At 33.6% G+C, this 23244-nt stretch overlaps 1 protein-coding gene across 2 annotated transcripts in view; it reads right to left on the bottom strand.

Moving 5' to 3' along the window:
* The window catches only part of LRP1B (LDL receptor related protein 1B), a 1938417-nt gene that overhangs the window by 783046 nt on the left and 1132127 nt on the right, over positions 1-23244 (bottom strand). For both annotated transcript variants that reach the window (XM_058434432.1, XM_032145942.2), the window contains exons 13-15: positions 21306-21525; positions 19167-19356; positions 10609-10731 (exon numbers count right to left, since the gene is read on the bottom strand). In XM_058434432.1, the coding sequence (XP_058290415.1) occupies positions 10609-10731; positions 19167-19356; positions 21306-21525 (533 nt within the window). The remainder of the gene's footprint in view (positions 1-10608; positions 10732-19166; positions 19357-21305; positions 21526-23244) is intronic.

Raw genomic sequence — 23244 nt, 5'->3', positions numbered from 1 at the left:
AACCTTCCTAATATGTTTGATACGCATCTTTTTGTTTGTATGTATTTTTAGAAAATGTTTATTGTTTTTGTGTGCAAAAAAATTAATAAATACAAAAATTAAAAAAAAACAAAAAAACAAAATGTTGTCTCATTTAACTTAATGGAAAATATAAAACATTGTGGTGACAGCGATCTTTGAGAAAAAGAAAATTTTAAATTTTTCTGGCAGCAAGTATTCTACTGTGTGAAAGTTGATCATGTAAATTGGGTTATTCTTGCCATATACAACTAAAACACTACTCAGAAGTAAAGAGGGAAAAGCACTCAGGGTACATATCATGCTGGAGGAATGTAATTCTCTGCAAGCCTGGATGCTGGAACTGCCTGTTTTAACCTGAAACCAGTTTTACTGAATAGCTACTGAAACAACCTGCTGCAGCTCTGAAACTAGTTTTACTCACTTCTGTCACTCACCAATCAGAGTTTGTGAGCTCCCCAAAACTTTAATAGTGCCAATAAGCTTTCTTGCAAAACAACATGCAACATTTCTGCTTTTTAGAAAACTTCCAACCTTCTCTTTGTTTTCCGGCCATACAGAAGATCATCTAGTCTGTGGGTGTGCCCCAAACTGCAATTATTACTTCCCAAATAAAACACTTTAAGTAGGAAGATGTAGCTTTGTAAGATGTATTTGATTTGACTTTCAACAAAGTCAAGAACTTTGAAGATTTATTTTAAACAACGCTGACCAAAGTAACAACAACATTAGCAACAAGAACACAATACCACTTTATATTTATGCTGGGTGTGTAGTTTTGCTTTTCAAAGAGCTTTTATTCATAGTCTTAATTGATCATTATGATAACCTATAAGGCATATATGGCAAAAAATTTTAGTACCTCCATCTTATAAATAAGTACACTGAGAATTAAAATAAAAAGACAATGCAATAGCACACAGCTTTGATGGCTATAATCACTTTGCTGATCTGCAAGTAGGAGAAAAACTCAGACCTACTTAAGGTTTCTAGAAGTATTATGTTAATCAAAACTATCTTTTTATGTATTGGGATTCTATGCATTGTTTTTTCTCCGTATGTTCCAGGTTCTCTAAGCAAATGTTAGGAATTTGGTTAAATGGGATTTATTCACAAATTGAGTCTTACTATTCTTCTGTATCTAAGTGAATTAAATAGTCTAGAAAGAGAAGAGAATATGTGGCAATCAATGGTTAAAGTAAATGATTTGTGTTTCATGGACTGTAAAAGGGTAGAGGGGGGCGTGTCAAGGAGAACCAATGTAAACATGAACGTTATATGGCCTGCTGTGGCATGAGGGATAAAATCCATTGTGTCCAATCCAGGAATCCTGTGTCTTCTACCAGAATCCATGAATCTCAGGCTAACATGCTAGTTTGTAATCAGGGTAAAATCTCAGATTCTTCATTGTTCTTGACGTAAGAATTTTTCTTTTTATTCTTAGCTCTGATTTCCAAATTCTCCCAAGGCGTAAAACATCATTAATTATAATAATTCCAGCCCTGCCCAAGCCTTCCAGATGTAATCAGCGGTTATATCACAAAGAAGCCACATTATCAATGCAGACTATCAGGCTGGTTTAGGTTCATGATAATAGGCTAGCTAGCAATATCCATTATAAAGAAAACATTTAATGTGCTAAGTGGTAATCCAGATAAGACAGCAGCTTAGAAGTTCAAAATGCATAGTTTTTTCCCCGGCATTAAACAAGGTCTCTACAAAGCATCTGTTTTATAATTAATTTTTACAAATTATGATGTCTCCACTTGAGGAGCTTCTTGAATGTAGAAAGAATAATTTCACATACAGAAAGGAACAATACATAGAACAGAACGGGGTGTAGAGTTTATGCTCAAAATTATTTGTTGACTGATTACTGGAATTAACAGAGATTGGCATTATTGTAGTGAGAGATTCTATTTGTGGGAGCTGTATAAATCCTTCAGGAAAACCACATCCCTTCAACTGGCTAAGCAGCTAATTCTCTTCTTTTATCACCCAAGGACATGGATAAAGTTGCAAAAGACAAAAAGATAAAAGACAAAGACAAAAAGATAAAAGATAAAGACAAAGGGATATGTAGACAGAAAGAAGAGAGACAAAGTTCCACCTATACTCAAAAGGGTGAATATATAAAGACATATATATATTATTTTGTTCCAATGCATAATGTGACTAAATCTACATAGCACCTGGGTGTTTGAGCACAGCCAAAAATTGCTTTTAGTATATTAACAAGTGCTGGAATTGAACGCTTTACTTCAGAGTTGGGCTTTGAACTATGCATTTGAAAACTGATACAAAACCTGTAATTCTACTGCCAGAACCATTTCTAGCAAAAATTCTACAGCATGATCTCACCAATAAGAAATTGACAAAGTAATAAATAATCCTATAATTCAACCAGGATCAAAAGTAAAATAACATGAATCACGGTATACTTGTCATGGAACTATTAATTTTTACACACACTGTGGTACCTGCTGTGAGAACAATGAAATCAGAAGGCCTATGCATGAATCTCCAAGGCACTACAAAAGAAAATATGCATTCCAGAATTATTCTTCTTTGGCAAAAACTGGCTAGAGTTAATGTCCAGGTCATAATGTTGGGAAGTAGGAAATGCTGCTAATAAACTATTTTTTTTAATTTATTTTAGTTTGAATTATCTCAGATTGGGAACTCAGCTCAGCTTCTGGACTCAAGACATATTCCTGACCTCAGTTTAATAACCTGTGGTATGCATGAACAAGTTCTGATGTTTCTGACTTTGCTTTTTCTCTTTTCAAACCCACCATGGTGATCTATTCTAAATTAATTTTTCCCTGAATTGATGCTTTGCTGTCAATTGCATCAGAATTATAACTTAGTCATAATAGCATTTGTCCTGGGACAAAAAATAAAATAAAATGTCTTTCTATTGTTTCTGCTTATCTAATATTGAGAAATATTTGTTTGTTTATTTCTTCATTTTGGGTGTCCAGAATCTCTTATTGCCTCTTTATTTGAGCAGGGAGAGAGAAAAGAACCAAAAAGAAAACATGATATTGTGGTTTGCTGGATCTCTTTTTATAAGCTCGCCTACACCAGAAGACTGTGTGAAAAATGCTGCTATAGGTTTTGATTTTTCTCCGTTAGATCATAGCAGGATGACCTTTCATTAGATAGAGTGGTCTTCTGAGCAGCCAACCTAAGTGGTACATAATCTTCTGTGAGCTCCTATGCACAGAGAGCCATAAATATTCATCTGGATGGGCTTCTAAACTTTTTACTGCCTTAAACTTTTTACTACACATTAGATTGCATATATCTTAGGACATAAGGCTTGTCACAGCCAAGCAGATAAATGGTTCACCATAGTGAAGTCCTGTTTCTTGACAGAGGAATATATCTGGAGCTCCAGAAGGTGATAAAGGTCACAGAGTACCACTGACACATAATTGTGCAATGCTGTCCCTTGGATAACCAATGCTTTTGCAATGTTCAAGTTGCTCTCCTGGGAGTAAGGCACATTGAAAAATTCTGTCTTATTTTTAGGCCACTAAAGAAGAATTAAAAGAATTACTGTTTCTTTAGACAAAATAATCTTGCTGGAGTTTTTTGAAGTTGTTGTTAATAGTTACTCACTGTCTTTGGAATCTGACTTACTTTTTGGGATTGTTCATGTCTTCATTTATTAATATTCTATGTTGTGATTTTTTTTTCCCACAAACATGTCGAGAGAAATATAGTTTGCTTGGCAATTGATCACCTAGCTTTACACATGCTTCTCAGGGGTAGTAAGTTCCAAGTTACTATGCTACAACCGGCATCATTTCTAGTTGTGAGAGGATTTGACCACGACAGACAAGATTCAAAAAGACAAAGAGTCCAGCCTACTCTCATTCTTGATTCCTTCCAAGCATGGCATTAGAATTCATCCTTAATCAATCATGTAGCATGTCAGTATTTTTCTGCTGGGTACATGCCTTTTCTGGCATAGCCTTATGTTGCAAGTTCATTGAGAAACAGTCATTGGTGTTTAGTCCAGCTTGAACATTTGCCAGGGGGTTTTTGTTCATTTGATGTCAATTTAACAAGGATGGCTGAAACCAGGAAGATCACGTCACAATGGCTGCAACTTTGTTTTGCTTGTTTGACTCAGATTGCACAGTTAATCCAGATAATTCCAGTTCACATGACTATAATCTAGACTGAACTAAATCAGACATCCAGAAGAATCAACAGTAATGAGAGGTTAGTGGCATACTGATATTTCCTATGCACTACTGTACTCAGCAACCATGAATTCCATTTGTAGTTGTCTGCAGTTTAATTTTTTCATCTGCAAACTAAGGCTAACATATCTTTGAAAAACCTTTACAATTAAATAAAAAGGAACTGAAATAATTTCTATATTTCTATAAACAAACTTTGTGTTCTTTCTTTGCATGAAATGATTACTATATTATTCCCCTTAATATTTCCTAATATACTTGAAAGGAACCTAGGCAAGTTGCAGGCTATATTAGAAGATATAGCAGAATTTTTAACAGCCAAATGCAACTACAAATTCTCAAATGAGCACTTATTTGTGTTGATTTAACATTGTCTAGTGCAATGAGTATAGACAAAATCCTCTTTCTTTTCCCTTTTATTGCATTGGGGTTACCTCATATATGAATTATAGATATTAGAAAGAGACCAACAGTCTCAGGAAAAAATTTCTCTAACTTTCACCAGGCGTAAAATCACATGTGTACCACCATGATAACAGATTTTCCAACGTCAGCTTTGTAAACAACATTGTACATAGTATTTCCTTACAAGCCAAAGTCATTTAATTTTTATTTACACAGAGATATGCGGTGATAGCCTGGGTTGTTTAGAAATAAATACTCTTCTCTTTCTGTTGTTTTTTTCCATAGTTAAGCACCAGTCTGAATCATTTCAAGTGCTACTGAAGCATGTGCTTAGCTAGAGGTCCTATTAAGATATTTGTATCTGTGGCTTCCAAGAAACTACTGAACATGTTTTGTTGTTTTTGGTTTGGCAATTAGGGCAAAGAAGAAACTACATAAGGCAGAGTAAGGATGAAAGGTCGGAGATACAAAAAAGGAGGGACTGGTAGTCACTGCTGAGGAAAAGCAATACTGAAAACCCATTCGTGGATCTGGAGAAGGTGACAGGACCATTTACTTACGTATTTATTTATTTTTGAGATGGGGTCTTGCTCTGTCACCTAGGCTGGAGAGCAGTGGCACATATGATCACATTTCACTGCAGCCTCAACTTCCTAGGCTCAAGAGAGCCCCTGCCTCATCCTCCTGAGTAGTTGGGTCTACAAGTGTGCACCACCATGCCTGGCTAATGTTTTTTTTTTTCTTTTTTCAAGAGACAAGATCTCACTATGTTTCCAAGCTGGTCTTGAATGCCTGGATTCAAGCAATCTTCCCACTTCAGGCTCTCAAAGTGTTGGGATTACCGCTGTGAGCTACCACACTTGGTCAGACAGGGCCATTGCTAATAGAGTACAGTACCCAAGCAAATATCTCTGTGTGTCCTCTCCCACCATGATATTTAAACACAGGTGAACTTTGTTAAAATAAACACAAAGGACAAGCTTGATCAAAAGATAAGATGTAACTATGAGGTGTAATAGTCAGTAAAGTATGAAAGTGAGCAATTAAGACAATTTTTCAGTCTCAGGGTCTTAAGTGGATGTGAGGAGAAGCATCTGCCATTGACTTGGTGATATCCAAAATATGGTATAGGAGGGCTTTAGACGTGTCTATTACAAGTACAGGTAGAGGTGCCACAGAGGGCTTCTCTCCTCAGGGACTAGTGACTAGGTTAAGGGTCAGTGTATACCCCAGTGAGACTGGCTTCCTACATTCCACTTGCACTGTGCACCAAAGGAGCAAGCTTTAAACTCACAGAGGACTGATTTGTAACTCATCTTTCATTTTCTTTTGAGCCACAGAATGTACATGGAAATTGGCAATTGATATATATATAACGATTCATTTAAGTCATGATAAAATCTTTGCAGGATTTTACTTCCTAGATTTTTCAGTGATAATTCTTCCTGTTTTTACTTCTGCTTATCCCAGCTCACTTTTATACTGATAGTGTTTTTCCCTCTCATCTTTTCCCTGTAGTCTACAACGTTTTTCATTTATTTATCAATCTATCAATATCTTTCCTATATCTAAATCAATACAGATATGTTCACCTAGAAGCAACCCATACATTTTTAATGGAGCATAAGAATGAAAGAAATAGGAAATATAATTTGAAGGCCAATGATCTACTAATTATGATCCACATAACTGAAATTAAAAAACTAAGTAGAAAATTTTAACCTCAAAATACTATTCAAATATTAGTACATGATGAATGCAAGTCCCCTCCCCCTGTAACTTCCTACAATGATAAAGAACAAAAATAAAAACTTACCAGATCTCTGAGGGATTGGCCTCTTGATCATTGTATTGACATTATCATAAGGGAACTTTCACTTTTTGCAAGGCCAATAGAACTAGGTTTAAAAATTCATTCATGAGTCCTTCTAAGTTATGCCACTGGAAATTGAATAAGCCTGTAAGCTGTCCATCTTTTTTTTTTTTGTTTTTATACTTTAAGTTCTAGGGTACATGTGCACAACGTGTAGGTTTGTTACATATGTATACACTTGCCATCTTGTGCTGCACCCGTTAACTCGTTATTTACACTAGGTATATCTCCTAACGCTATCCCTCCTCCCTCCCCCCAACCCACAACAGGCCCCGGTGTGTGATGTTCCCCACCCTGTGTCCAAGTGTTCTCATTGTTCAATTCCCACCTATGAATGAGAACACGTGGTGTTTGGTTTTCTGTCCTTGCGATAGTTAAAGCCTGTCCATCTTCATGTAGGCAGAGAGATCCTTTGCTCCTGCAGCACAGACTATAAGGTCTGTACCTACCAAAATAAGAGCACTTTTTGTGCTACCTCCCATCTTTAAGAGGAAGTTTATGGGTGGAGCAAAGGCATGACGAGACCAGGTAGAAGTCCCTGAAAGCTACTCTGTGTGTGCGTGTGCGTGCGCATGCATATGCGTGTGCATGTACATTTCATCTTTTCAAAATGTCAGAGTCATTCAATTGGGCTAGCAGAAATTTCATTTTATGCCAGGAAAACAACTTTAAAAGACTCGTTGGTAGAAACTGAAAAATTAAACTAGCAAATGTACACATAAAGCATATCTTTTCTCCCAGTAACTAAGATAAGATTCAGCCTAGCAGCCAAGTTGGCAGACTTTAAGTTGTTCAAAGTCATGCTTAATCCCTGCCTGTTGGCAAACTGTGGATCTTGATAGGTTTCTTTCTTTTCTGATGATAAACAATAAAATAAGAATTAAAAAATAATAGCACAGAATAAAGAAACGGAAACAATCACCTGGTGACTCAGAGAAAGTTTACCTCTGAGAACTATCTTCCACAGAAATCAACTTACAGGCAATTTACAAAGTTCCATTACTAAAGAAAAAAAAACCTTACTAGAAAGGTAAAATTCATATTTGTGTTCTGAAGTATGTAATTACAGAATAGAATAGGTACAAATTTGTAGAATTTTAAAGGGAGATTTTGTTCAGCCAAGAATTAGTATTCAGAAGAAATGCTGTTTACATAAAAATACACAGGAGGCATATTTGGAACTCAGCAATATATATAGTCATCCCTCAATATCCAGGGGGGATTGATTCCAGGATCTCCTGTAAATACCAAAATCCATGGATACTCACGTCCTATATATAAAATAGTGCAGTATTTGCATATAACTTACACATATCCTTTCATATACTTTAAATCATGTCTAGATTACTTACAATACCTAATACAAGGGAAATACTATGTAAATAGTTTCCATACTATATTGTTTAGGAAATAATTACAAGAAAGAAAGTGTAAGTGTTCAGTACAGAGGGTCCACTATATTCTACACAGTCTTCTTGAAGAAGTTATTTCAAGGTATATTCCATCTATCCTACACACCAGTGAAATGAATAAATGAACAATGGAGTGCTAAAAGTTTAAGTACTAAGCAATACAAGTAGTGAAACACTGATCTAGGCCTAAAAATATTGTAAAATTGATTAACAAACTAAATATAAATGTCGAAAATATTTTTATAAAAAAGGACTTATTTTTGGTAATTCAAAATCATATTCTTGGTCAGATATGCTAATTTTTATAATAAGTGAAATTGAGGAAATGAGAAAAGTAGTAGAAAAGAAACCAAAGTTCTCATATCCAGTAGCTGGAACTCAAATAATAGTAAAATAATTTAAAACTGAGGGTATTATTCCAAATACCTAAAGATGTAACAATGTCTAATTGTTATATCTAATAGACATAAACTATATGGTAAAATACATAAAACGTTATAAATGGTAACAGAAACAATTACCTGTAACAATGCATCATAAATAATCCCAAATATCAACTAAAAAGAAAACAAATGGTTTGAAAGGCAGTCACTAAAAATTATGTTTACAAAGATATTTGGTTACATGATAAGATGCTTTTGCTCATATTAAGTAAAAATGACAGAATTTGGAGTCTAAATTCCAAATGTTCTGCTCACTAATTATGTGAACGTGCAAAGTAATTAGCTTAAATGTCTAAATTGTAAATTACAAAATGAGATGGTGATAAGGTTTGGCTGTGTCCCCACCCAAATCTTGAATTGTAACTCCCACAATTCCCACGTGTCATGGGAGGAATCCGGCAGGAGGTAATTGAATTATGGGGACAAGTCTTTTTCTTGCTCTTCTCATAATAGTGAATGAGACTCATGAGATCTGATGATTTTAAAAAAAGAGGTTTCCCTGCACAAGCTCTCTTCTCTTGCCTGCCACCATCCATGTAAGACGTGACTTGCTCCTCCTTGCCTTCCATCATGATTGTGAGGCCTCCTGAACTATGTAAGTCCGTTAAACCTCTTTCTTTTGTAAATTGCCCAGTCTTGGGTATGTCTTTATCAGCAGTGTAAAAACGGACTAATGCAGATAGTAATTGTATCTTCCTTACATAGTTTTTGTAAAGACTAATAGAAATCACAAACTATATTACAAAATGCCACATCCATACCAGTGTAAGCATTCACTCAATCTTACCTACAATTATTATCACTAGTAGTAAAAATAAATCCCAGTGATATATCATTATAAGAAACTCTATTAAGATTTCTTAGAAGTTTATTTCTGAATAGTGGCATTATAAGTGGATTTTTTATCTTTAAGGTATTTTCTTATATGTCTTAAATCTTAAATATCCTTTTAAAAATACATCTTTTCTTCATCAGAAGAGATAAGATGTTATTGATAAACTGAAGTTCTTTTTGTTACACTTATCCCTCCTCTCTCACAAGAGACAATCATTATAAATGATAAAACAAATACACGAAATGTTTATTCAGCAATTTGTGATGGTTAATTTTATATGCCAACTTGACTGGGACATGGGGTGTCCAGATGTTTGGTCACACATTATCCTAGGTCTGTCTGTTAGGGTGCTGTCGACGAGATTAACATTTGAATTAGTAAAGTGAGTGAAATAGACTGCCCTCAGTCATGTGGATGAACTTGCTCTAATCAGTTGGCCAGAGTGGAACAAAAAGGCCAAACCTGTCACAGACAAAATAAACTTCACCTGCCTGATTATTTGAACTGGGACATTGGTTTCTTCCTGTCTTTGGACATAAACTGAACCATAAGCACTTCCTGGGTCTGAAGCCTGCTGACATTTAGACCAGATGTACACCATGGACTCTCATGGATTTCCAGCTTGCCACCTGCAGATCTTAAGACTCATCAGTTTTTATAATTACACAAGGCAATTCCTTATAATAAATATTCTGTGTATCATATACATCCTATTAGTTCTGTTTTTCTGAAGAACTCTAACACACAATTCAAGATTAAGTCATTCTAAAAATGTTATATAGTGCTCAATACATATATAGCATTTTTGGTGTTATCGTGCTTAAGGGACACCACATGGGGTAGAAAGAACAAATTTCAAAAGTCATATGAGAATAATAAGATGCAGTAAATTGAGAAATGTCAGCAAAAGTTAATAAAATTGCCTTTAATCCAGATGAATCAATCCAGTTAATTCACTATTTGGATAGTCTGTAAATTCCTTACAAGTCTTTTTGCCTCCCTCCTCGCTCTTCACCACTTAATATAGACAACTGAGTCAGGAAGCCATTTAAAGTCATTGCAGGCCTATGTTGTGCATCAACCTACCATCTATCTAATCAACAACAATGCATTTTTGTGGCAACTGCTTATAGTGGAGTTCTCTTATGCTTCTGTGGCATATACTTATTTAATTTTCTTTACCAAATCACACATAGCAGTGAACTCCATGAAACACCATCATTGTCAATATTCATCTATATATTCAAAATTAATCAGTTAATAATTTATAGTCTAAAAACAATTATATCTAAGTAATTATCTGAATTTCTCTTTCCAAGTCTCATTTTAATTCCTTTGGTTTCTTCTGCTTCTAGTCTTCAGAAAGAGCCCAATAAACAATAAGGGTAACATGAAAAGAACTTACATGTGCAAGTTGTCCCATTTTCATCCAAAAGTTGATTATCAGCACAAGCACACACCCGGCCTCCTGGGATAGCCAAGCAAAGTGTACTACAGCCCCCATTATTCACTCGGCACATATTGTCACCTGCAAGAGGAGGAAAGTAAATGTGTCAGAGAACTCTGATTCACGTTCTTTCTAGGAGGTGAACATAGATGTAATTACATACACTTATATATACTATGTATATTATATATTTAGTAATATAGTCAAGATTTTTGTTGAATCACAACTAATTCAATAATGTTTGAAAATATGTGATGCATTGGTAGATAAGGAGAATTTTCTCATTAATTGGAGGAGATAGAGGTCTGAGTGAAGTTAGGTTCTAGGTGAGAGAAGAGAAAGAACAGAATGATGTCTGTCTTCGATAGTTTTCCAAATTAGGCCTACTGTATTCAAGTCTGAGTTCTTTGGAAAGTAGACCACTGGCTCTCAGAATGTGGCTTTGGATTCCCAGGGAACAGAAAGCAAGTGAGTGCTGGGAGCAAGGGTGGGGTATTCTTTTCTCTTGTGCAGTATACACTGGAAAGGCAGTGTATTGAGGACTCCAGGAATCACAGGACATCTGTGAAGCCTCAAAAATGAGCAGCCTTGCTGGTATAAGGTGAACATACAGTTCACAAGTGCGAAAGTGTTCTCCCGGTGGATCTAAAGAGCAGAGGCACTAATGAGGTATACAACAGACATAAATTAAGCAGGCATGAGAGGAAATTCATGAATAACATACGTTATTCATGAACGTAAACGTATGTGAGGCACCCTTGCAGACTCTCAGATAAAATTGAGTAATTATTTTTAAATCGACAAGTAACAATTGTTCATAGTCATAGTGATGTTTCAGTAAACGTAATGTATAGTAATCAGATCAGGGTAATTGGCATATCCATAATCTCAAACATTTATTATTTCTTTGTGTTGGGAACATTCAATATCCACTTTCCAGATATTTGAAACTATATATCACCGTTAACTATAATCATTCCACAGTGGTATAGAAAGTTGGAACTTATTCCTCCTAACGAGCTGTAATGTATCCTTTAACAATTGTAAAGGTGTCGGTACGAATAAATACAATTTAGATTGCCAATTAGTCTTACAGGTTGGAAAGGAAAGGAAGAAAGTGTATTTACACTTGTGCATCACTTAACAATGGGCATACATACTAAGAAACGTGTAATCACATCCTTGTGTGAACATCATAAAGCATCCTTATACAAACCTAGATAGTAGAGCCTGCTGCGCAGCTAGACTATATGGTGCTAAAATATTTTAGCTAGAAAAATATTTTATGTAAAAGTATCCTCTTTAAAACACGTTTCAGTGACTATTTTTCAAACACAGTGCTAAAATATTTTATACCTATATATCAAATATTGCTTCTAGGCTACAAACCTGTACACAGCAAGTTACGGTACTGAATACTGTAAACAATTATAACACAACGATAATAGCATTTCTATATCTAAACATACAAAAGGTACAGTAAAAATACATTATTATTACCTTATAGGACCACCACCATACATGCAGTCCATCATTGACTGAACCATCTTTATGCCACTTATGACTATACTTACCTATAAATGTGTCAAACTTTAAAAAGAACTCAACACTAGCAATACAATAGGTAATGTAATTGCAGGGTCATATTACTCTATGTTGCAGTTTGTTCAAAGCATCAGTAAATAACATTTTGATTATACCAGAAGATTTTACTGAAACATTAAAAATAAAGAGCTTTTAATTACTTAGAGTCATACAATAAGAGAATAAAATGATTAAAGGGCAAATACCAGAAATGTGATTAAAGTAACAGACTAGGTTATTATACTGCGAGCCTCAGAGGTTGGATGTGCTATATGGAGGATAAGAAGAAGTAAGAAAAAAACTCTAAAATGCACCTGTATAAAATAAATATTCAACACATTACCACAGGTTATCACTGAGTGCCCATAGATCAGAAGAAATGACCTAAAGTATATTATCATTTCATTATCTTGTAAAATAAATTTAATTCACTGTGTTTATAACAAATTAAAAAATATATATGAAAGCCAAGAAAGCTAATAATTCATGCTACAGTATCAATTTCTGAATTCAGAGGGTAATTAAGCCTAATACAGAGTTTTTTTAATAGGAAATGCATAAATGCTTTAAGCAGCTTCCAGATAACATCATGTTTATTCCATGGCCATGGAATAAAAATGCAATGCTTCACAGGATACATAGTTATTCTATGTTGTACACATTCTGTACAGGATGAAATTGTGTATTTAATATTTTAGTAGCATTCAGATTCTAGAAAATTAGAATTAATTCAACATATTTTGAGAAATATATAAAGAATTTAAGCGGTAAAAAATAAGGAATTACTGACATTTTGAAATGTTGAAATTATATGCTAAATATCATATTCCTTAATTCAGTGGTGTGCCTCATACCATTCTAAATGAATACGAAATTTAAGTATTTAAAAATAAATTAGCATTATTCAAACTTTGAAATATATTTCTTTTCTGTGAATACTACATATTAAGAGAGAGGAACTGGTTATTTGTTCTGTCATAATAGAAATCCAAAATCTAAATTAATTTGAATAATTCCATATCTCTCCTCAGAAGGACTTAGATCTTTATTTTAATAGTGACCCAACATATTTTTGAATTTCATTAATATGTTCCAGACAGAGCTCATATGATAGTATTTTCTGAAGTTCTGAGAACTAGAAAAATATTTTATGTAAAAATATCCTCTTTAAAACATGTTTAAGTGACTACTTTTCAAACATGGTGCTAAAAATTTTCATACCTATATATCAATTAAAAAATCCTTAACATATTAATAGCTGCTGTTAATGAAAACTTATAATCAATCCCAGAGCTAGTTACTTTACATATATATTTTATTCAATTTTTTTAAATAAAATTACAAGGAAGGTTTTATCTCATTTGCAAGTGGGAATACTGAATATGTGATCATCTAAATGGCCCTTCCATTATGTAGAAATAGGAAATAATTCGTATTAAATTATCATTTATTTCTAATCATTATAATTATTTATAATTAGAAATATGATTTTCTTACTCCAAAATTGTGCCCTCAAACACTAACTTATTTATATAGGATAAAATAAAATTAGATCAAAAAAGACATACTAAATATAATATACCAAAACCAACAAAGGTCTATTACTTTTAGGAAGCAGATAGTTTTTAAAAATCAAATATGCAAGGAAAGCAAATGAAGAATAGCTTTCAATATCTGGTTGAAGATGGCTGCCTGGCTTCATCAAAAACTTTGTCTTTTTTATTTTTCCCAATCTTGTATCTTCTGGAAGCAAAATTATAGTCTCCACCTTGCAAATAGTGCCCAGCACAGAGTGTGTTTGATAAACATTAGTTAAATAAGTAAGTGGTGAATGCAACTTTTAGTTAGCAGTTTGAATGACAAGAACAATCATTTGGAGTGCAGGCATAGGTACAAGTTTGTGGATAGATACAACTTCCAAAGAATGGGAGTAAAGACACAAATAATAAGTGGAAACATTTCACAAGCCTATATATTAACATCTCAATGTTTTTAGACGTTAGCAGTTTAACTTTTGTTAATAAAATATCTTTTTTTGAGCAAATGAGAGAATATAGAAACCAGCGCAAAGGAATTCCATTGTTTCAGTCTTTCCTTAATCTGAATTTTCTTCAAAATGGTGGAACAAAGAAACCTCCTTTTCTACATGTGTCTTGGACTCTTGACTTCTCAGTGTCTTATCATAGGCAAAGTGAGAATTCTCTGCAGTTAATATAAAATATGTAAAACTATGAGGATTCTCTTTTTTTTTTTTTTTTTTTTTTCTCTAACGCAGAGATACTTGAGCTTGTAGTTTAGAAGGGGCAGTAGATATCCCATTTATTCCAAAAGTTAGATAAAGGCTGAGAGAGTGACATCCTAAGGCCAGATGAATTATGCATTTAATCTAGTATAATTTCAGAAGAATTGACATTGAACGATGTCAGTCAATCTGAAGAAAGGATAAAATGTTTCTTATTCTTTTTCTCTTTCAGAATCAAATGCTCACTGAAGACTGTGTTTATATTTGACTTGCTTTGAAGCTACTTATGTAAGTGTGTGTGCATAACTATATTAAGAGACTCCTTAGTTTTGGCGGCGGGGGAGGGGGTTGGTGATTATCTCAAAAATGGGAAAAATAAAAAGAAAGAAAAATTTTGTGATGGTGGTCCTACCACCAAACCTAAAGCTTATTAAACCTATAAAATAATGTGATTAATAAATATGTCCTACATTAAATAAAAACTGCTATGTCTGTTATACTAGTCCTGTGTAATCTAAAATCTCTAAATCCTGGATTCTATAAAAGTAGTCAAGGGGAACTTTATATTAAAAATATATATTTGAATACAAAATTTGCCAGTGATAAAATTACAATGATCAAAAAAGATTCACCTTTTTTTCTTCTATCTAAAAGTATAGTAGATATAAAATTTTGAGAAATTAAATTGGCCACACAAATTAAACACAGAAAAATACTTTATGGTCAAATGCATCTGAATTTGAATCTCAGTTTTATCCCTGGCTTACTGTGTTTCTTGAGGGCCAGTGGCTATGTCTGTCTGATGCTTGGGTTTCTCACATGTAGAATATAAATCAATAGTACCTATGTTACATATATGTTGTGAAAATTAAATAACAATGCTTAGTCCATTTCCCAGTAGTTTTAAGTTACAGCTAGTTCTTAGTTAATAAATGTCTCCTATTTGTCATAAAATAATAGGATACATTTAATCAACCCTTATTAAAATATTACTTAGTTTTCATTATCTCATTCCCCAAAATGTGCAAAAAATCAAAGTGTGCTTTTGAACCTAGAAAATAAAAAAGAAAGTCTGTTATTTTACACAATTGCTGCTCTTTATATGAGGAGTAGCAGAAGAAAGCTTTAAAACTTGTTCTAGATATCTAATGTTAATGAAAAAGGAAAGCTTATAAATTTTACCAAAAGAAATGACAGTAATATATGAGAAAAATATTCTTACACTAAATCCCTAAGAATTACTTAAGAATTCTTTCCTAGAGGTAGCTTTCTGTTTAGTATGTTATCTATTTATATCTACCTTCCTGAAATTCACTGGTATATTCCAAGTAATTTGACAAGTCTCTTTTTTTTTACACGCAGTTTTGCTCTGTAACCCAGGCTGGAGTGCAGTGGCACATTCTCGGCTCACTGCAACCTCCACCTCCTAAGTTCAAGCGATTCTCCTGCCTTAGCCTCCTGAGTAGCTAGGATTACAGTCTCTTGTCACCACCCCTGGCTAATTTTTGTATTTTTAGTAGTGACGGGATTTCACCACACTGGCCAGGCTGGTCTTGAACTCCTGACCTCAGGTAATCCACCCACCTCAGCCTGCCAAAGTGCTGGGATTACAGGCATTAGCCACTGTGCCTGGCTATTGACAAGTCTTTTCTAATATGAGGAGTAAGGGGAGATCTGATTAGTTGACTAATTTTCTGACACTGAGTCTAAAATATTTAGAAATTACATTATTAGCATTCCTGAATATTTTTCATGGTGGTCTTGTCAGATGGTGTGTGTGTGTGTGTGTGTATGTATGTGTGTGTGTGTGTATTAATACTATCTATACATATGTATAAAAACTATAAATAAATATAGTTTCTATATACTATATATAAAAATAAAGTCATATAATTGGTATTCTCTGAGAGAGAGAGAGAGAGGCTATAAGGTTATATAAGATTAGTTTCTTTTATTCCATTAGGCAAAGGAGATATGTACTACTTTCAGATTTGGTTTTCTATTCAATTGCTAAATTTTTTTCTTTTTTTTCTTTTTTTTTTTGAGACAGAGTCTTGCTCTGTCGCCCAGGCTGGAGTGCAGTGGCGCGATCTCGGCTCACTGCAAGCTCCGCCTCCCGGGTTCACGCCATTCTCCTGCCTCAGCCTCTCCGAGTAGCTGGGACTACAGGCGCCCGCCACCACGCCCGGCTAATTTTTTTTGTATTTTTAGTAGAGATGGGGTTTCACCGTGGTCTCGATCTCCTGACCTCGTGATCTGCCCGCCTCGGCCTCCCAAAGTGCTGGGATTACAAGCGTGAGCCACCACGCCCGGCCTTCAATTGCTGAATTTTATCCATAGGAAAAAAAAAAAAAAACAGTCTAACAGGACAATATGAAACCAACATTTATGGGACACAGATCATCTATTTTCAAATATTTATCAAATCTGATGTTCAAAAAAGGCAAAGAGTAACACCACTGAGAGACAATTATAATAATTAAGACAAAGTGCTCACATCTGAACATCGGAATGCATTTTGCTTTATAATTCAGCTACTTTGATCAATGTAGTAGAAGATACTAAAAATTTAGAACTCAATTAGATTATCTAATATCAATGTCTCTTGACTGAGAAAAAATGGTATTAACCAGGAATTTAATTTCTATATTGTATTGCTTGATCAAACATATAGTTAAGTACTAGGTAATCCTTAGCTATATGAAGAAGTGGTAGAAAACTCAAATCAATTGATTAATTCACCTAAGTTAATAAAAATTATCAATAAATTATTCTCAATACATTCACTCAATAAAACAAAACATTATGGTTTCTACAATAAAAATTGAAAAAGAATTTAGTAATCAGAGCTCATTTTTTATTTTAATGTCCCTTCAATTAAAATGGGGAAAAGCACTTTTAAAAGATCATTGTCCATCTAAGGAATAACATTGCACTATTATACATCAATGGCACCTTTCAGAACACCAAAAATATTCCCTATCAGAGTTATGTACCTCATTGTATATTATTATGATACATTATTCCATTGAGTATTTATTTAAAATGCCTATATGTAGGGCAACCTTAAAAACAAATACCTCCTATTAGAGAAATCGTAGGGGCAAGTTACCTATCATAATTTGTTTGTCAGGCACAGTGCTATGTAAGTTCTGCTTTTAAATAACAAATAGCTATTTAACCATCAGGGAAATGTTATGAATAAAGTATTTCTTATTTTTTTAAATCTTTCATGATGAGTCCCAAGTTTTAAAAGGAGATGTTAGGAGACAGATCTAAGCCCAGAGCATTTTTCACTACATGTGTTGCATTTAGTTAAACAACTCACTAAAGCAAGTGGAAGCTCAAAAACTCTGAAGATGTTAAAAATGTTATGGACTTTGGCGACGGAAATTCAGCAATGACATTCAAGAGGAACAATTCTAAAGAGAAGGGAAATGGAAAATGTGATCGTATGTTGATTGGATTGTGAAGTTAGAGAGGACTACAATCCTGAAAAGCAGATCCTTCAGAATATGAAAAGGACTGTTTCTATTCGTAGCCTGGGCTCTTGTTCAGTACAGGCAAACTATGGTAGTGTGGTGGGGGTGAAGGGTTTATATGAATATAGCAAAATATTACCTTTTAATCTATCCAGGCAATTATCTCTATTCTTCATTTCTTGTCCATAGCTATGGCTTGTGCCATCCAAATAATTTGTTTCATTCTTTTAAAAGATAATTTTATCTTTTATCAGCTATTGATATTTCTCATGTACACATTTCCATTATTTTATAAAATTGAATTTGTATTCCATTGAAGCAATTTTAATATAGTGGGAAAAAAGTTAAGCTTTTGAATGAGATAGTTTGCTTTAGGATCGCTGTTTTAGCTGAAATATCTTCAAAAACTCTGTTGCCAGATAATTTCCAATCGATAGCATATGTGTTAGGAAATTCATAATATAATTTATTCATCTTAAATGTATTGAACTACATACTCATTAAATTTTTACAAGGATATATCTATTAAAAAAGGAACGATGACTAGACTCATAAAAAACCTACCACATAATTTACTAAACGGTTTTCTTTGTTCAATACCTAAATTCTGAGTAATGCTATGTGTAGATGTCCTAATAAGTATTAATAACTCACACAAATAAAATATAAAATAATATTATCTGATTTTAAGAAGACATGAATATTGTGATAGATGGTTTTACTTTTGTGTCATCTAAAATAATTACATGTTGCTTAATATACATTGAAACTAATCAGATAAACATACTAAGATACTTTTAAAAATAACATTTTTCTTGTATACTACATCTTCAATTTTCAACAGTTTTTTTCAAACTAAGGAAGTTCTCACATTTAACAATACTTACTCTTTGAAAACATTAAAAGAATTGTTTTACTTTAAATAACTAATAGCCTTCTTCAATGAAAATCCCATGAAGAGAAGGACATACTTGGAGAAAACCTTAAACTTCCCTCATATGGAATTCCCAGGGATAATCACTCAGGATATTTAGAACAACAAAAAGTAAATTTCTATGATAACAAAGTCTGATTTGATTGACTTTGGAGCGAATTTGACATCTTTTATCATAAAACTTTAGCAACACTGTCAAGATAAATCTTTTATAACTTCTGTGAAGTATTATTATATGTGAATCTCAGAAGCATTTTTATTTGTTTTTTAATACCTTGTTGCTTTCGTGGATCATAAATCTGAAGCCCAAATAGGGGTGGTCTTTCATGCCTCAGCAACGTCACCTCACTCGTTATCAAATCTAGTTGAAAAATGGAACCATTCATATAATCAGTCCAGAACACATAATTTCCATGATGCGACAGTCCAAAGGGGTGGTTCAACTCTCTCCCACTGTAAACAATCTGTAAAATATAAACACATTGTGAAAAATCAGAACTGACCTTTAGAAACATAACTAGATATTTAGAGAAAGTGATATTCAATAAGTATAACATAATAATATAATATCAACTCATTTTCTCTGATAGATTTAAAAAATGGATTTCACAATGTGAGCATATTTTTTGTTTGTTTTAGGGCATGCTATTTGAAGGAAACCATCTATTTTATCTAAACAATTTATTATTTATTATTAAACCATCTATTTTATTGATGTAAATTATTTCATCTATGGCACAAAAAATATGGTTAACAATGCAAATACTAAAATGACTTTTCCCTACTCTCATTCCTGTTTCTTTTGCTTATGATATCTCAGTACCATATCCTGGGATAGAAATCAAGCAAGCTGAATAATCATGTGTATTACAACATTGCTTATCCAATAACCAACAAATAGAATATGTTCAAACAGCATTGGGAGTCAAAAGGATCCTCCTACTTTAATTGGGCCAATGCAAATTGAAGAAATCTTGGATCTGGCAGAAAAGATGGTAAAGATTTTAATTTAAACACAGACACATTTATTATTAGTAAACAGATAAAAACTCACTGGCAAATTAAATTATGATTATGTTAATATATTCATTTACATTCTAGTTATATTGTTTTGTTGTTCCTTAAATGGAGGAATCATGTGATGAACGTTTAAGTCCAGTTTCACATGTAGGATTGTAGAAGGGGAATAAATTATACCTCAATAATGATAATACTTTTTCACCTTTCACCATAAATAAAAACATATTGAATACAAGATGAAAAAGATTTTGTATTCACTTCATTTAATATTAGAGAATTGAGAAAATTATCTAAATAATTTAGGGTCATAAATTTAAATTTTGCTCCTTTTAACTGGATTCTTCTTACCAAATTATCATATATTGAATAATTGACATGGTTTCTTCATTTTTTTCTCACCTTTATGTAGGCTAAAATATGCTGGCCATGAAAGCATTATGTTTATTGTTTATATACCAACATCTTCTAAAGAAGCATAAAGGTTTATCTAGCACCTGTTAAGTATGTGACATTAGGTTAAATGCCAACCAATTGTACTTATTTGGAGAAAATATTTACAGTATTGTTAGAGTCAATCAACAACAGAACAGTCTTAACTGATGAGTGTAGTACTTCTTTCTAAAACAGAATCCATAAGGAGCAGGCTTAGCCAAATGTGCAGTTTTTCTTTCCAAAAAGAAAAGCAATGTAACTTAAAGGAAGCATTTTGGTCATTTCTAACATTCCCTTTTTCTATTATTTAACTCACAGTTAAAGTCAGTTATTGGTGTTATGTGTAATTAGGTAATTAAAACACGAAATAGAGAGGTTTTGTTTTGTCAGCTGTGCCTCTGTCTCACAGACAACTGCATCATCCTCAATTTTACCTAAGAATTTCAAAATCATTTTGCAGTTACTGTAGCAAAAAAGCAAGAGGAAACTGATACCTCTTCATACCAATAAGCTTGAAGTTCAGCTCATTCCTACTATGTGTTTAAGTTTCAATGTCACCAAGTTACCTAACTAAATACAATGTAATTACTTCCTCATAATACATAATGTTTAACTTCAGCTCAAAATATTGAACATATTTTAATAGAGTGGGGTTGCTTGGTTATAGAAAACTCAGCAATAATGTAGAAAAACTGCATTTTAAAACAGCTCTGATATCCTGAGAGCTGCTTTTAAAAATCCCACAAATCCTGGCATACCACAGTGAGCTGGGCCTGGTCTCCCAGAGGCAAGTGCCAGCTGCACTACTTAATGCTCAGCCTCCTTCAGCCACCCCATGGAGACTATTGGCAGCCACCTCAGAGGAGTAAAAATAAACTTGAAAGTATTTTTAACACAACACAACAAGGCTCTGTGAAAAAAAGAAGCCTGTGGGTTAAAAACAGCAGCATTTGTCTTTTACCTTCCTGTGAGTTCCATTCAAAAACACTTTTTCAATATGATCGTAATAGGCATCACACCAGTATAATGTGTTGGTGTGAAAGTCCAGAGTTAAACCGTTTGGCCACAGCATCTTTGAAGTCACAAAAATCTGCCGATTGAATCCATCCATCCAGGCCTTCTCAATCCTTCCCACGCTGTCATCTATTTCATCTTCCTCCCAGTCTGTCCAATACATCCAACTAAGACATTAAAAAACAACAAAAATGCATACATGTTATTACACCCAGCCACAGTATAGACACTTCCTCAGATTTGGGAGTTCTATAAATTCTAGTTTCATTCTGCTTTGTCCTCCTATCTAAGTGCTTATCTGTCAAAGAGGGGGCAGCTGTGAAGTTTTAAAGAAAGCAAAGATTTGTTTGGTAGAACTGTGCATTTGCACTTATTACAGAAAAGCCAATTACCACCGCCATCGCACTTACTGGCTTCATGCATTAATGAACCTGACAGTAAGTGCCAAATATCTATTTTTGGGGGGTGTTGATACCAAGTATAGGAAATTATTTTCTGGGTCATTACTATTTTAAATGTTGTCCGCTTCAAAAAGTATATAATCAATTATGTGATTAAAAAGCAGATTGAAAGCCATGAGAACCCATGGCACAGTTAATGATCTACTCCTGACTTTATTTAATCTCAGATGAATTATTATTCTTTAAGACAGGTAATTGGACTGACTTTGTTCTAAAGGGCACAGTCATACTGAGTTTGTTTTGCTAGGTCTAATTTGTCTTCCTGATGCAAATCATCTATGTTTTATTGCTGCTTATTATTACCCCAAAATCTACAGAAGATGATTTAGCTGCACATAAGTTTAGTAATAGCAAGTTGACTGACCTTGAGATTTTGAGCTTTAAGTTCTGTCTCAAACAAAAGCATGTGCCTTTAAAAACAAATCTTTTGTAAAGCTCTAACAGTAGGAGAGGGGGCCTTGAACTAATGTTCCAATTCCCTCATGAACGAGGTTAAAACCCACCACATGGGTTGTTTTAGGGTCATGTGAAAGTTCCTGAGTTTATTAATTAAAGTGTAGGTTTAATCCAGTCATCTCATATACAACTTTATAAAGTCTCAAATCTTTTCTAAGCTGCTGACCCTTGAAATATTCTTATTAGATCCCCTGCCTCCCCCATTTTGTAGATGCTAAGAATTTCTAAGTGCATTTGGAAAAATTCTGTCACCATGACGAAAAATCCTACTGTGATCTAAACTGGCAGACTTGGGAAAACTGAGGATGAACACACTACCCATTATTTCATACCAATTAAGCTCTTTTTAAATTCTCTTAACGGTTTCCAATTATGTTGATATGCCTTTTTAGACCCAAGGAAGTATATTGAGACTGTTGAATTGTATTAATCCTAGAAATAAACATGGAAATATCTCTATCTTGTAATTCCTTAAAGTGATTTTTTTATTGGGACAACTTAGTAACAAAAAGGATAGTCATTCTATTTGCTCTAATTCTATGTTAGGTATAACTACTTGACATCAGCTATATAAATGAACTATACAAAAGTGAAATATGCAATCTTTTCATCTCTATTAATATTTTCCTGAAATTTTCTTATATACAGTTAATCAACAGAGTTTTATTTTTGTTCATTTATAACTTATTAGTATTGCAGTTATCTTACCCTATAGCTTCTCTTTTTGATCATGGCAACATATTTTTTTTCTGTGACTCAAATCACACATACATGTGCCTGTGTATACATAAAAACACATACACACACACACACACACACGAAAGAGATAAATCTGGACATTCTAAATATACTGCATATTTTACTATTTGGAAAAAGGAATTGTTCACCAACTGATCCATCACCTAAAATTATTTTTATTTAAACAAAATATAAGAAAGTTATTTTTCTAAGTAATGCCAATCTGAGAGA

Source organism: Hylobates moloch, unplaced genomic scaffold (genome assembly GCF_009828535.3).
Source record: "Hylobates moloch isolate HMO894 unplaced genomic scaffold, HMol_V3 SCAFFOLD_24, whole genome shotgun sequence".
Lineage (NCBI taxonomy): Eukaryota > Metazoa > Chordata > Mammalia > Primates > Hylobatidae > Hylobates > Hylobates moloch.
This window is presented reverse-complemented; position numbering and strand designations above follow the sequence as displayed.